The 13,861-nt window shown below is 34.3% G+C and overlaps 3 protein-coding genes across 14 annotated transcripts in view; 2 read left to right on the plus strand and 1 right to left on the minus strand.

Moving 5' to 3' along the window:
- Nucleotides 1-1,867, plus strand: part of LOC109327807 (polyadenylate-binding protein-interacting protein 5) — a 16,579-nt gene extending 14,712 nt beyond the window's left edge. The window contains exons 1-3 of one of the 5 annotated variants that reach the window (XM_019560972.1): nucleotides 90-191; nucleotides 578-990; nucleotides 1,584-1,867. In XM_019560972.1, the coding sequence (XP_019416517.1) occupies nucleotides 646-990; nucleotides 1,584-1,748 (510 nt within the window). In that variant the 5' untranslated portion in view covers nucleotides 90-191; nucleotides 578-645 and the 3' untranslated portion in view covers nucleotides 1,749-1,867. The other 4 variants (XM_019560973.1, XM_019560974.1, XM_019560975.1 and 1 more) reach the window with 4 other exon arrangements.
- LOC109327805 (dnaJ homolog subfamily B member 4) lies at nucleotides 3,385-6,652 on the plus strand. Of its 2 annotated transcripts, none has more exons than XM_019560969.1 (3): nucleotides 3,385-3,808; nucleotides 4,576-4,958; nucleotides 5,930-6,652. In XM_019560969.1, exons 1-3 carry the CDS (start codon nucleotides 3,644-3,646, stop codon nucleotides 6,366-6,368), a joined length of 987 nt encoding a protein of 328 aa, XP_019416514.1. In that variant the 5' UTR covers nucleotides 3,385-3,643; the 3' UTR covers nucleotides 6,369-6,652. The 2 variants fall into 2 exon arrangements, with proteins under 2 accessions (XP_019416514.1, XP_019416513.1); XM_019560968.1 differs by having other exon boundaries at nucleotides 3,386-3,808; nucleotides 5,927-6,652.
- LOC109327798 (death-inducer obliterator 1-like) lies at nucleotides 7,177-13,584 on the minus strand. Of its 7 annotated transcripts, none has more exons than XM_019560960.1 (6): nucleotides 13,414-13,584; nucleotides 12,053-12,842; nucleotides 10,513-11,887; nucleotides 9,419-9,539; nucleotides 8,400-8,459; nucleotides 7,177-8,308 (listed from the first exon to the last, which is right to left on the minus strand). In XM_019560960.1, the coding sequence occupies exons 2-6, from the start codon at nucleotides 12,774-12,776 to the stop codon at nucleotides 7,349-7,351; spliced, it is 3,240 nt and encodes a 1,079-aa protein (XP_019416505.1). In that variant the 5' UTR covers nucleotides 12,777-12,842; nucleotides 13,414-13,584; the 3' UTR covers nucleotides 7,177-7,348. The 7 variants fall into 7 exon arrangements, with proteins under 7 accessions (XP_019416505.1, XP_019416501.1, XP_019416503.1 ...); XM_019560956.1 differs by having other exon boundaries at nucleotides 10,513-11,833; nucleotides 11,864-12,842; XM_019560958.1 differs by having other exon boundaries at nucleotides 10,513-10,710; nucleotides 10,759-12,842.

Consider the following 13,861-nt stretch of genomic DNA (forward strand, 5'->3'; position numbering starts at 1 on the left):
ATATATATATATATATATATATATATATATATATATATTAATTTAATTGTGAATTAAAAAATATTTATATATAAATAAGAAATAGTAATAGATCTGTGTTTGATTCTCCAATAGCCACGAAATTAGGAGTGAGGAATTTTCCACATCGAAAGTAAAACTATAAACTTTGATCTTTCACACAAAACTATCTCGTTCGTTTCTGTTCTCTTTTCTCAATCTCTTTCTCCTTTCTATTTTGCGTAATTTTTTCAATGAACATGATTGAGGTTTTAGCACCGTGTATCTATTTACAACACTTATGAATCATATGTGATATTCGTTTTCATTTTCCACCTGATCCATAAAGTTCTTATCTTATTCAAAAGGAATTACGAAAAAACATGATCTTTTAGTTTTTTTTTATTTTCTCTGTTTTTGTTTCCCTTGATCTGATTGAAAATAATATGATTGTTATGATCTTTGTGAAGGGTAAGAGGAAAAGTTTTAAATTTGATTTCTGAACCTGATTGATTGACTGAAATTTTTACCCTTGTTGACTTTATTTCTATTTTTTCTGTGTATTTTGATTCCCTATCAGAGAAAAGGAAGAACAAGAAGAAGATTGGTTAACCTTAAATTATCCTAATCAATCCGAAAAAGCCCAGAATGTCTTCTTTGAATCCATATGCAGCTTCATATGTTCCACTCTCTAAAAGGGAATCAGCTGGTAGAACTTTAGTGACAGATAAAGGTTCTGAGAATCATAGTTCTAAAAAGATGACTGGAAATTTTCAAACCAATAGCCAGTTTGCATCCAATTCATACGGTTCGTCGTCGCAGAATCGGGTGCAATCGGCAGATAACCATTTTACAGATGACGATCACATTGACTTGGATATTGAATATATGAAAATGTCATTTCCTGGTATATCTGAAGAGTCGCTTAGAGATGTCTACTTGTTAAGCCGGGATGACCTGGATGCTGCTATTGACATGTTGAGCCAACTCGAGGTAATGTTGTATGTTTTTTAGACTTTAAATTTGTTCATCCATTGATGGTAAATTTGTTGAAGTGTTGTTTTGTCTGTTTGAATGTTGAATCAATGGGTATGGTACTGCATTGGCATGATACTGATGGGAAATTTGTGAGAGTATATGGTTGTTGAATCTCACCTAGTGATTTGAGATTACCAAAGGCAAATTTTGAATTTTAGAATTGTGATCTTCCTGGTTCATTTGCTTTAATGGTTAATCTTGGCAGAGATTTTTCTTATTTTTTTGGATTATAAGCTTCTTTATAATCTAACTTTATTTGGGTAAGTAAGTGACTTAGATTATAAAAGAAGCTTTTTACAAAATTTCAAATAGGATGAGTTGCTTTTTTCTTTTCAGATTATAATCACAATCTAATTTATTTAGCTCAACCACTCTCTTATAGTTCAATTGAATTGATAGAATCATCTTACATTAGTCAAAAACTAGCTTAGAAAAGAATACTTAATCATACTCATATAAGTTAATGTCACTGAGAAAATGCATTTAGTAAAATCCAATGTGCTGTTTTTTGATGTTATATATTTTGACTGATTATTGTTTTCTTACAGTTTGATCATGCTGTTGAGTCTTCTGGAAGTCTTCCAGAGACACTAGATATTGGTGATGTTTCAGAACCTACCTTATCAGCTGATTCTGCTTCATTGAAACTGAAGAATGTAGCAGCTGAAGCCACTATTTCATCCAACCCTTTGGCACCAAGCAAATTATCATGAATGAATATGTAACTCACTTTGTTGGGTTAGTGTAAAAATAAGAATTATTACCAAAGAAAAGTGCTTCTTCACATACATGGTTCTGTATAGAGAGTTCTGAGCAGCATTCTGTTTTTCCTATTCTGAAATGTTATATGTGCAATCATGCAGCTTTCAGTTGTAGCCAAAAAATGGTTACAGCAAAAAAGTAGAGAATATCTAAATGAAGATTTTTGCTTGGAATTGGTGTCAGATTTTTTGTCAACACTGTAATATTGTGAGATACTTTGAGGTTTTGTAATAAGATATGATACATAAATGTTATGCAACTTTTCATTAATCCTGTCCCTTGAAATGACAAAATTTGGTGGTGTGATAAAATTCTTACAAATTTTCATAATATTTTCAAACCTTCCACATGTTTCTGACTGAAAATGAAAATTTCAATATCAAGTAAAGAAGGAAATGAACATAAAGCACTATTGGGTTTGTGTAATAACTGATGAAGTTATATCATTTATATTGCTGAACCATACAATTATCATTGGGAACTAAGGGAATGCCATTTTGAGAGTCCATTATATTTCTAGACTTTATCAGTTTAGTCCTTCAAAAAAAGAAAAGACCTAAAATGATCTCTAAAATTTTCAAATGTGGTCAAATTGGTCCCTACCAAATATTGTAAAACATGCTAAAAATGACTAATTTGACCCACATTTAAAATTTTTGTAGACTATTTTAGATCTTTTCTTTTTTGAAGAACTAAACTCTTAAGGTCGAAAAATACGAGACTTATTAAAGAAATCAAGTTAAAGAATTTATGTTTCTTATCTAAGAAATTACATATATATTCACAAACCATGTGCAATTATAACTAGTACTCCAACCCGAAATCATGTTAACAGTGTACAAAAGATAAAAATAAATCATGTGCTGCTGTAAACAATGGTAGTAGAATTACAAATTGAATATCACATTCATTTTTGAAGGAAGGTGTTGTTACTAATAGTGCTGCAACTATTTGTTGAAGGAAAATATTTGTTGAACACTCTAGAAGTATAAATATATTAACATGATCATGGTGAATATTAAGATATTCTATATGGAATAGACATTATTATGCACCCCTATGCTTATTTATATAAATGACATCTTTTATTGTTTCACATAGATTAAGCTGAAAACATGATTGAATTTGTGAATAATTACATAGTTTACCAAAATTAAAGTTTGAAACTAAAATATTTTCTTTTTTACACTCAAATTATTTGAGTTAATAAAAATATTTTTTTTGTATATGATTGTAGTACATTTGTCCTTCCATAATTTATGTCACTCTTATTATTGGTTGAAAAAATGTATTTAAATTAAAAGTTTAATTGTTAAATATTTTGTTGACCAGTCATAGCCGATGACAAATAAAGCAACATAAAACACAAATTATGAGATAGAAGATGTGTTTCCGTATTAAAAAGATCTAAGAAGCATGCAACATTGAAGAAAACATGCATGTGATTAGAGCATATTGGATAATATTCCGCCAGACACGCCAAAACAAAACAATTCCAAGAACTAAATATATATAAACCCGTAACTTTCGCTTATTATATCATTTTCTATCATCCATAGTTTTTTCCTTTTTGTTTCAACCAGTTTTTTGGTCTCTTAAAATCAAAACAGAGTTTAAAACATGAATGCACTTCAAACCCAAACACCAATTTCTATAATTTCTGTATTTATGAATTATTATTGTCATTTTGACTTGAATAAATCTTTTTTGCTCCATTGATCTTGAAGTTTTCAACTTTCATGGCACTTCAAAGGACCCTCATAGGAAAAATGGTTAATTTCATGATGAAAAGGGTCTAAGATTGAATATATTTGTGGAAAAAGGAAAAGGAAAAGGAAAAGAAAAGATGGGAGTGGATTATTACAATATATTGGAGGTGGAGAAAAATGCAAAGGAGGAAGATCTGAAGAAAGCATATAGAAAGTTAGTGATGAAATGGCACCCTGATAAAAATCCTACAAACAAAAAAGAAGCTGAAGCTAATTTCAAACAAATCTCTGAGGCCTATGAGGTAACCAATCCTTCAATATCATATGATATATATATATATATATATATATATATGTATATCAGCATTTGGAATTATAATACCAATTTAAATTATTTGGTAAGTTGAATAGGCAAATTGGTGATTTATTTATATCCATGGCCAAAAAATTAAATGGCAATAAATGATGAATGTTTATGTAAATACTGTGTCAAAGAATGATGATATGAATGTTGCAACAGTGATTTATCATATCAGGTTCAGGCTATTCTGCTTTAATCATATGTGAAAACTTTTTCTAAAGCAAATTGGACTTGTGAATCAATATTTTATTTGTCAATGCATTCATTATTAACTTTATCCTTCTTTAATGAGAGAACAATAATGGATCTGGATGGTATATTAGTACAAATATAGTTGTTTTCCTCTGAAAATTAGAGTATTGTTTAAGAAAATGCAAACCAGCATCCTTGGTTAAGGATTTGATGATAGAAAAATTGCATTGGAAAGAGGTGATTCAATACTTTGAAAATTGGTCATAATGACTATAATGCTAGAGACTAAAGAGTATAATCCAACAGTACTAAAAGGTCCCACTAGATTCTCAAGATGACCAAAAGGTCAAGGATTCGATTCCTGAGAGTAGTGATATTTGTTGGAAGCGTCAGCTACCCGAAAGAGATTAGTTCCTTACCCAAAAAGGATGAGGAGATATCCTTGGCAGTACCAAAAACTTGTTTGATGCAAGCTTGTCCTACAATATTTTGAGAAAGTTTTGTGAATTGTCTCAGGTATTAAGTGATCCTCAGAAAAGAGCAATTTATGATCAATATGGAGAAGAAGGGTTGAAAGATAGGCCACCACCTGGTTATGAACCAAGTGGTTTTAATCCAAGAAATGCAGAAGATATCTTTGCAGAATTCTTTGGAAGTAGCCCTTTCGGATTTAGTTCATCGGGACCAGGCAGGTCTATGAGATTTCAATCTGATGGAGGAGCAGGAACATTTGCTGGATTTAATGCATCTGATAATCTTTTTAGAACATATAGTGAGAGGCCTCATATGCAAAAGAAACCACCACCTGCTGAGAGTAAATTGCCTTGCACTTTGGAAGAGTTGTATTCTGGATCTACTAGGAAAATGAAGATTTCAAGGACTGTCATGGATGCTAAGAAGTTAGTATAATTATCTTTAGCCTCTATTTTCACTTCTTTGTGTTATATTGCTCATCAGTAACTAGTGATTTAGGCCTTTCAATTAACTAGAATAATGATACATACACAAATATCACTTCATATCTCAACATAGTGCATATTTTATCTTACCTTATTTTCTATATGGTTAGAGTATGTCTACGAGTTTAGTTTTGGAGGGGAATAAAATGAAAGGGAAGGCTTCAAAGACATTTTACAACTGTATTTCATGGTTCTGAAGTCTTCCCTCTAAAACTCGACTCGGAAACGGATGCTTATACTTTAGATGTGTCATCTCACTAATAATTCTGGCTATCAATGCAAATGCAGAGAAGTTGTACATTAGGTGGTCTAAAATATTGCACAGCTGCTTATGGCTATGAACTTATTTTGATACAATTGATAGAGCTATAAGGGCACAAGTCATTGCCCTCTGTGTACCATTTAGGGGGGCATTTGAAATAGGTCACCAGAAACTTGTTTTGACTTGGGTGAACTACTTATAAATATGAGTTTATGAAAATAACTTATGCAAATAGTTTATTACCTGCTTATAAGCTCTCTCTTTTTGCTTATTGAAGTAGGTTTATCAGATAAGCTTATGAGAATAAACTCTTTTCAGCCTATTTTTGAAAAAGCTCATTGAGTTCACTTAATTAAGAGCAGACCATGTTAACTAAGTTGGTCATGGCCGGGATTCGAAACCTATCAGAGTATGTTGCTGGTGGTTTATTTGTAAGCATGTATATAAGCTTTTGTTGAGCCTTGAAGCATAGTAGCATACTTGGGATGTAGCAGCCACCCTTAATCCTAATTTTTTTGCATAGAAACAAGTTTATTATTGAGTTATGTAGCAGAGTTGTAGCAGAGTTAGAGTGAAAGTTGCATACAAAACGAGATAGAGCAAAACTATGCACTACTAATGCTTTTGTTTATGAATGCAAAACCAGCAGAAGGGCGGTTCCAGAAACAGAAATATTAACTATAGAGGTAAAACCAGGTTGGAAGAAAGGAACAAAGATAACATTCCCGGACAAAGGAAACCAACAACCAAATCAACTAGCAGCAGATCTCGTATTCGTGATTGATGAAAAGCCTCATGATTTTTTCAAAAGAGATGGGAATGATCTCATTGTGAGTCAAAGGGTGTCACTAGCTGAGGCTATTGGTGGAACAACAATAAATATCACAACACTTGATAAACGAACTTTGTCTATACCAGTGACTGATATTGTGAGCCCTGGCTATGAGCTTGTTATTGCAAAAGAAGGAATGCCAATAACAAAGGAGAGAGGTTATAGAGGTGACTTGAGGATCAAGTTTGAAGTTAAGTTCCCTACAAGATTAACACCAGAGCAAAGAGCAGGACTTAAGAGAGCATTGGGAGCTTGAGTCAGGATCATAAAAAAGGGTGACCCAATACACGAGGCTCACGAGTCTAAGTCGGGATCATATACCTTCTCATATTTCATATCCATAGATTTCACTTGAACATGGAAATTCTTAGTTTCTTTTTTTATTACTTATTTGTCTTTCTCCATTGCATATATTCTCTAGGTGTAAGATGGGGACATCTTGTATTGTTGTATTTCTTTGTAAAAAAGTGTAAAATTATACAAGAAACTTTAAGTTGTACATAGAAGTTTGAAGAAAAATAATAGGTTATAAACTATAATTACGTTTTTGGGTTGTAGTAAAACTTGTGCTAAAGTTTTTTTAAGTGTTCTCTGGCTGGCAGAGATTAATTGATTTCAAGGCAAAGAGTGGTAAGAAAGATTATATATATTAAATATTTTTTCAGATGTATTTTAATGTAAAAGTATTACATGCATGTAGCTAATTATATAAAATGTATGCAAAATTAGTCAAATATTTTTAGATAGACATTTTTATGGCGTTCAACTATCTTAGGCAAGATTTAATATAGTTTACATTATTCTAAAAAAAGTACTTGAAGGAGCTATCACCATTCACCATAACAGATATATCACTTTTAATATGCTCTTAAACAAGCTCAATTATCTATCAAATAATGTCTGAGTCAGAGTTACTTGTAAAATATACCATAGATATAACAACATATCATGGCACGTGTACTAAATAGAATAGACTCTATTGACTATAGAAAGTGACAAAAGTAGCGTGTACTATAATGCAACATGCAAACACCAGAAACAAGCTAAAGCAATATGTTTTATCTAGAATATTAGTCACTGTTTGCAAATTAAAACGGAAAAAACTAGTTATTATTTTGTTCAAACTGTAATTAACACTACAAGAAAACAGAAACACCTTTAACATATATCTGAAGTTACACGGCTACAAAATGTGAAATACATTAAAAGAAGGAAACAAAATCTATTTCAAAGAAGCTAGAATCCCCTACTTCTAGCAACATTTTGAGGCCAAGTAGTGCCTTGCCCTTGCCCAGGCATTCCATAAGGGTGCCCCACATTAGGCTGTAGGTTGTTTCCTTGGGCAGAAGGAACCAAGGGTGGGGCAAAATTTCCTTGTCCATGTGTAACATTCATTGGGGGTTGCAGATATTGTGTTGGCATTATTGGGTACTGGTGTGAGCTTGGAAATGATTGATTCATCGTGTGTGGTCTTACATGAAAGTTTTGCATTGTCTGATTCTGGGAATTTTGAGGCTGCCATTCAGGTATATCATCATCATCATCGTTCCAAGGTTGAATTGTACCACCAAATTTATCCTCCCAGTTAACTGAAGTTGCATTTGCTTTGTTTTGCCCATATTTATGCACAAGCTCCCTCATATGTTCAGCAGGGCGCGATGGGAGTGATTGGTTAACTGAGCGAAATGGGACCATACTCGGTCCCATTGGTTTCTGGACCACATGTGATGGATTTGAACTGGTGGAGAAATTGAACTCCGGTAGATCATCCTCAACTTGGGCAACCGGTTGTCCAAATCCAGGAGGAACATCACCATCATCGTCATCATCATCATCATCACATAGTGGTCCAGTCTCAACAAGTTTCGGGCCCATAGAGGGCACTGGTTTGTGAGTGAGATAGGCATTCAAATTTGCATCTTGCTGTCTCCTAGAGGAATTTTGTCTTTTAAAACTATTTTTTTGGTGTGAAGTAGTAGTAGTGGGTGATATAGAAGTTGTTAAATTAGTTTTTCTCCATACAATAACCCCAATAAGACCATTATCAATAGAATAAAGTGCCTCAATTTGTTCCATTGGAAGTATGTTGCTGAGAATTTCAACTGTTTTCTTATGAGGTGGACAAAAGTAAAGTTCAACTCCATGCACAGGCTCAGCAAACCCTACTCTCTCGTCCACAATGTAAGAGTCAGCAACCTGTATCCAAACATATCTAATAATATATCAATAACAATTCTCAACTCTGAAGTGGAGATGAGAACCAGTCTAATAATCAGTATCATATTACCTCAAGCAGATTTGATTGCTCATTGTTGGGGAAAGAACCTTTGGAAACAAAATGCAAAATCTGCAAAAACAGGGGAACGTTTTAATTACACATTAGAGTTTCACAAGCTACACAAATGTGAAAACTCAGACAAGCAGCATATTCATATTCAAACCAGTTAACCACGTGCATCTATGTTGTTGTAACATCTGAATTGTCACCCCAAAATGGGAAAGGAAGTTTATGGGAGGATTTTTCTCATAATTTTTTATATAAACTCATTCCTCCAAATTCCCACCAAGTATTTAACTTTATCTATATGAGTTTAATTTCATGCCTATCAATATTATCAAACAATCATATATCAATAACTTCAAAGTATTCAATATAAAATTCAAGCATTTTTGATGATGTGACAATACATCTCTATAAAAAATGATGTGGGAACACACATCCCGTTATACAACGATGTGACAAGTTAATAGTGTAAAAAAAATCCTTTACAATGGTAATGCATTTCTAAAACAAGAGGGATCTTGAATGTAATAATTAAATCAAAACTCAATGTTATTCCCCCCTATTTGAAACTTCCGTGGCATGAAGGCAAAGGCCGAGGTAATGGGAAGGTTTTCTTTTCAAATCACCCCATATCATAATGTATTTTACCAAAACTATTCAATCGCATCATAAATTTTAACGTTTTTTTTACAAGCTACACAATCCCAAATATTCAATTTGTCCTCAGTGACACTAAAGTTTCTGTATTGTGAAGTTGTTACTAAAAAAATACCCCATCCTCTCTCTTAAACCGTTATTTTATACTCTTCATAATAAAAAATACCCCATCCTGCAAGCCTTAAAAAGTATGCGTCATTTGTCATACACAATCAATCACCTAACACTGCACCAGCTCCTTTATCTCATCAACAAATGAAAAGCAAATTACCCAAGATAATTTTTTTTGTCATTTCCTTTCTGCATGGACAGTGACATAAAAAAACAATTTTCAAGTCTGGCACAAAAAAAAGAACTTGATATACCATGATAGCACGACTTCTTGACAGCCGAAGCTCTTGAAGAAATTTCTCAAATGCATCAAGTCGAACCCTTCCCTTGATCTCAAGAAGCCCAGGCCAATCTTTCGCAGAAGTTTTCTCACCACTTCGCAAAAAAGAAAAAATATAACATCAGTAGGAAAATAATATTGATTCTCTTCAAACAGTACAATTCAAAACTACCTCATCTCAATAAAAACAGGTTCAAATGATGCCCTAGTAGGTCCTGAGCATAGCAACTCCTCAACCCAATCCAGAGGAAAAAATTAAAAACCAGGCCCACAATATTTTTCACCTTTTTCAAGACTATAAAACAGTATAGAAGAACCACACATGTTGGACTAGATGCAAAGACACAAATACCATAAAATAGCACTAAAAGCAAATAATAAAGGGTATATATACTCTGAAATTAAGATGACTACTTATCACTTACCATAGCAATAATAGGGAAAAGAGATGGGGAGCAATAGCAAATACAATAATTGGCTTGAAGCGAGTATTTATGGTTAACGGTTATCAAATATTACTGATACAAGTGCATCAAAGCAAATAGAATTTAGGATAACAACTACTTTAAGAGTATCGCCTATGTGATAAAAGAATGATATTAACTAGACCACTGCTTAGACAAAAACCTTGGTCACAAACAGTAATAACTATTCAATGTCAATGAACAAAAGATCCCAACCAACAGAAACTCAACTGAGAAACAGGATCTACATGACAAAGGAAGATGCCCTGTCATATAATCACGTCCAAAATTAACACTCAAAATGTCACACGCATCTCCACTATGACCCTCATATAATATATGAATGTACTAATAACTTCAATAATATTATTGCTCTTTCACCACTTTACTACAGAGGATTTAATTATTTTTCCTTTGCGTGTAGGGTGAAAAGAAACTGTATTTATATGAATGAGACTATTGAGTTCATGATTCGCGCCATAACATACGGTAGAAGAAAAAAATGGAGAAATTAAACAATCAAAACCAGATTAATGCATGCACAAAAAAACACTGTAAAGTAGCAACCTATCGTGAAGATGTGCCGACAAAATTAGTACACTACCTTTTAAAGATGCTTATGACTGAATAATTGGAATTGACTTGAAGCATTCCCTCCCAGAAACATTCATCCTTGGTCGAGACAGTAATTTTCGAACAAGTATTATTATTACTGGATCTCTCTTCTGCACGAGACTGTCTAGCTCTAAACTCAGCAACACTGGAAGCAGACTTGATTTCATCAATTGTCTCTTCCTTGGTACGACCGTCAGTCGGCTTCACGTCAACATGACTCTCAGCACGTTTTATATACGAAGAAATACCCCCAGATTCTGCATTATTCCTTTTCCCCTCTAAAACATCTGGGTTGACACATGTGCTCTGACGATTATCACTCTGAGGCTTATCAGGGGTGACATCAACTTGCTCACTTGGAGTTAAATCAGAGACTTTTGATCTAGGTATCACTTTTCCAGGTTCCCCGTGTAAATTTACAAATGGTGGCTCAGAATCAAGGGATTCCATGAACTCATCAAGTGAGACAATTGGCGGAAGAAAATCAGGGTCCTTCAATGCATCATCTGTCATAAGCCCTTGCATTGGATCAAAACCATCATGATCCTTCTGTAAATTGTTCTTCTCACCATCTGTGCTCATATCACCTTTGACCACATCAGGTTTAGGAGCAGACACTTGCACATCCTTTTTAGTTCTTTGGTTTGGAGCAACTGAGGTTGTGCCACCAGAAACCTCCTGCATTGGGACATTGTCTTCACGATCAACTTCCACTTGAAATTCACCTTTATGTGTTTTCTTGACTAAACGTCTAATATCAACATCTGAGTCATGTAAGACCACCATTTTCTCATGCTCCTCAGCCTTGGCTATGCGCCACTGAGAAAGCTCCTTTGAAGCAAGTTCCTCTGCAGTCATGGAACATAACTGTTCTGGGGGAATTTCACCTGACATAACCCTTTCTCTTAGTTCAGGATTATTGCGGTCTTTCAAGTTGAATAAAAGAGACCTCCCTTTCTCTTTGTACTTCTTATTAACACCTCCAAACAATTTGAAGAGTTCTGCTTCTATCCTTGAAGCTAAGAGTTCAGGTGAAAGAACTGTCTCCCTACAACCTCTGACTATTTCATCAGCTGGTCTATGCTCTGTAGTAGTTTGGCAATCCCTCGGGTCTTCCAGGTCCATCATATCAGATACAACCCAGGAAAGACCATTCCCCTGCAAAAGGTCATCTTTCACAAAGAAACTGTCACTGAAAGGAACATCATCAGTAGTCAAAGTATAACTTGACTGGAAATCTGGGTTATCACAATTCAAGACTTGCATAGAACTTTTTATACTTTCATCATTATATACATTTGTGGATCCTGCTTCATCGTCCTTGCATTTTTCAGAAAAATCTTCATAAGAGGCTGTACCCTTTCCTTGCTCTCCCGTCATATGCTCAACTGGATCAGCTGCAGTAAAAGAGGAGTGGACAGATGGAGAATTTTCCTGCTTTTGCTCCAAAGCAGTATCAATGGAAGCAGGTGCTGACCCAGTTCCCAGAGAGCTGTTTTTTAATTTACCATCAACATTAGAGGCATCACGTTGTGTAATATTGTTCGTAACCAGAGGTTTGTCTTGCTGAGAAACCAAGGCTAGAGCAGCAGCTAATGACTCCCTCATCTTGGATCTGACACTTTCAGATGATTCAGATTGACCCTTAGAGGTTTGCTTAATCTGCGCATTTTGACTTTTAGGATTCACGGAACGAGGTGTGCCGGGTTTACTGGAAGTGGGTTCCATCTGTGTTTTTCTCTTACTAGATGCTGACATGTGCTGTGACCTTGAGGCATTAGACTGCATCTGCAGAGAACTTTTATTTGATGTAGTAGATACTTGCTGCAACCAAGGTCTATTGTCTATATGTGCAACCCGCTTGTTAGATGTCACAGAGCTACCATACGAAAATTCCATAGGCACCTTCCTCTTGGGTGTGGTCGACATTTGCTGTGGCCCCATATTATTCGGCATTGTCCCAATTTGCACGGATTGCTTCTGAGGCAAAAAAAGGTGAGCCATTCCCAGGCTACTCATATGTGCTTCTACCTTGTGTCCACTCTGTATGACTGAAGTTGGTAAACCTTGAGAGCCGGACATTCCAACATGAACATTTGAGGTTGCCTGTTGCAGTGACACGGGAACACTAGACACGGAATCTAAAAGTCCCATTTCCATCTGTCGCCCTGATGAATCAACATTGTTCACAATGGGATCAAACTGAGCCATCTGCAACCTTCTTATCGACTCAGAAACGAGATTGTTGGACATTTAACACGGGTAATATTTAACCATAAATAAAACAACAGCAAGGAGACCCTGAGTTGATAAAATAACCTGAAGCAGTTCATAAATCATGGCATGTTAATAGCATAATGACCAATAGATATTTCATATTACATAAACCACATAAAAAGGGCAGCCCAATGCACGGAACTTCCAGCTAGTGGGTCAGAGGAGAGTAGACGTACACAGCCTTTACCACCACAAGCAAAGAGGTTGTTTCCATGATTTGAACCCGTCACATCCAGGTCACTACGTAATAGACCTTACGGTCACGTCGAAGCTCACTCTCTCATATTTTTTAAATCACACGACAAAACAAAAAATACAACACGTGTCACTTGACTCAGCAACAAATTTTCAGAGTTTTCAAAACAAAACAAGATCTAATCCCATACAGTTTACTCTAAATTCAAAACAAAACAAAGAAAGATAACAAAAACGAAAACAATCACGCAGAGCATGACAAAAAAAGTTAAAATTAAACCACATGAACAATTTATTCTAACATCAAATAGCTGTAAATTAATATAATACAAGTAGTAAATAAAGAAGTATAAATAAGAATGATTATAAGCAATGAAATTGACAGATGTAAATAAAATGGATAAATTAGAAGAGGTACCTTTGGTTGTTGATGTTGTAATGGATCTGGGAATGGAATTAGTGTGAGGTATGGGCGGCGCTGAAAGCAACAGTGCAAACCCTAACTCTATTTTCAAAGGAAGAAGAAGACGATAGCGCAATCAAATAGGTATCTCACGTTCTTCTGATTCTTCTCAAGTTTTATCCTCAAAACGCACCGTTCCACTCCTTTTCCCTTTTCCAAATAATCATAAAATTCATTAATTGGATATATACCATTTGAGAAATTATGTTTCACTTTAATTAATCAATTTAAATATGTAATTAATATTTTAAAAATCATTGATTTATGTTTATAAAAAAATATACACGAGATAAAATAGTTATCATATGATACATAAATATATTCTAATTATAATATTATTATCTTAAACTATATATTATCATAAACACACAAAAATTATAATATAAAGTACACTGAATTCAAT

The sequence above is a fragment of the Lupinus angustifolius genome, chromosome LG15, assembly GCF_001865875.1.
Source record: "Lupinus angustifolius cultivar Tanjil chromosome LG15, LupAngTanjil_v1.0, whole genome shotgun sequence".
NCBI lineage: Eukaryota > Viridiplantae > Streptophyta > Magnoliopsida > Fabales > Fabaceae > Lupinus > Lupinus angustifolius.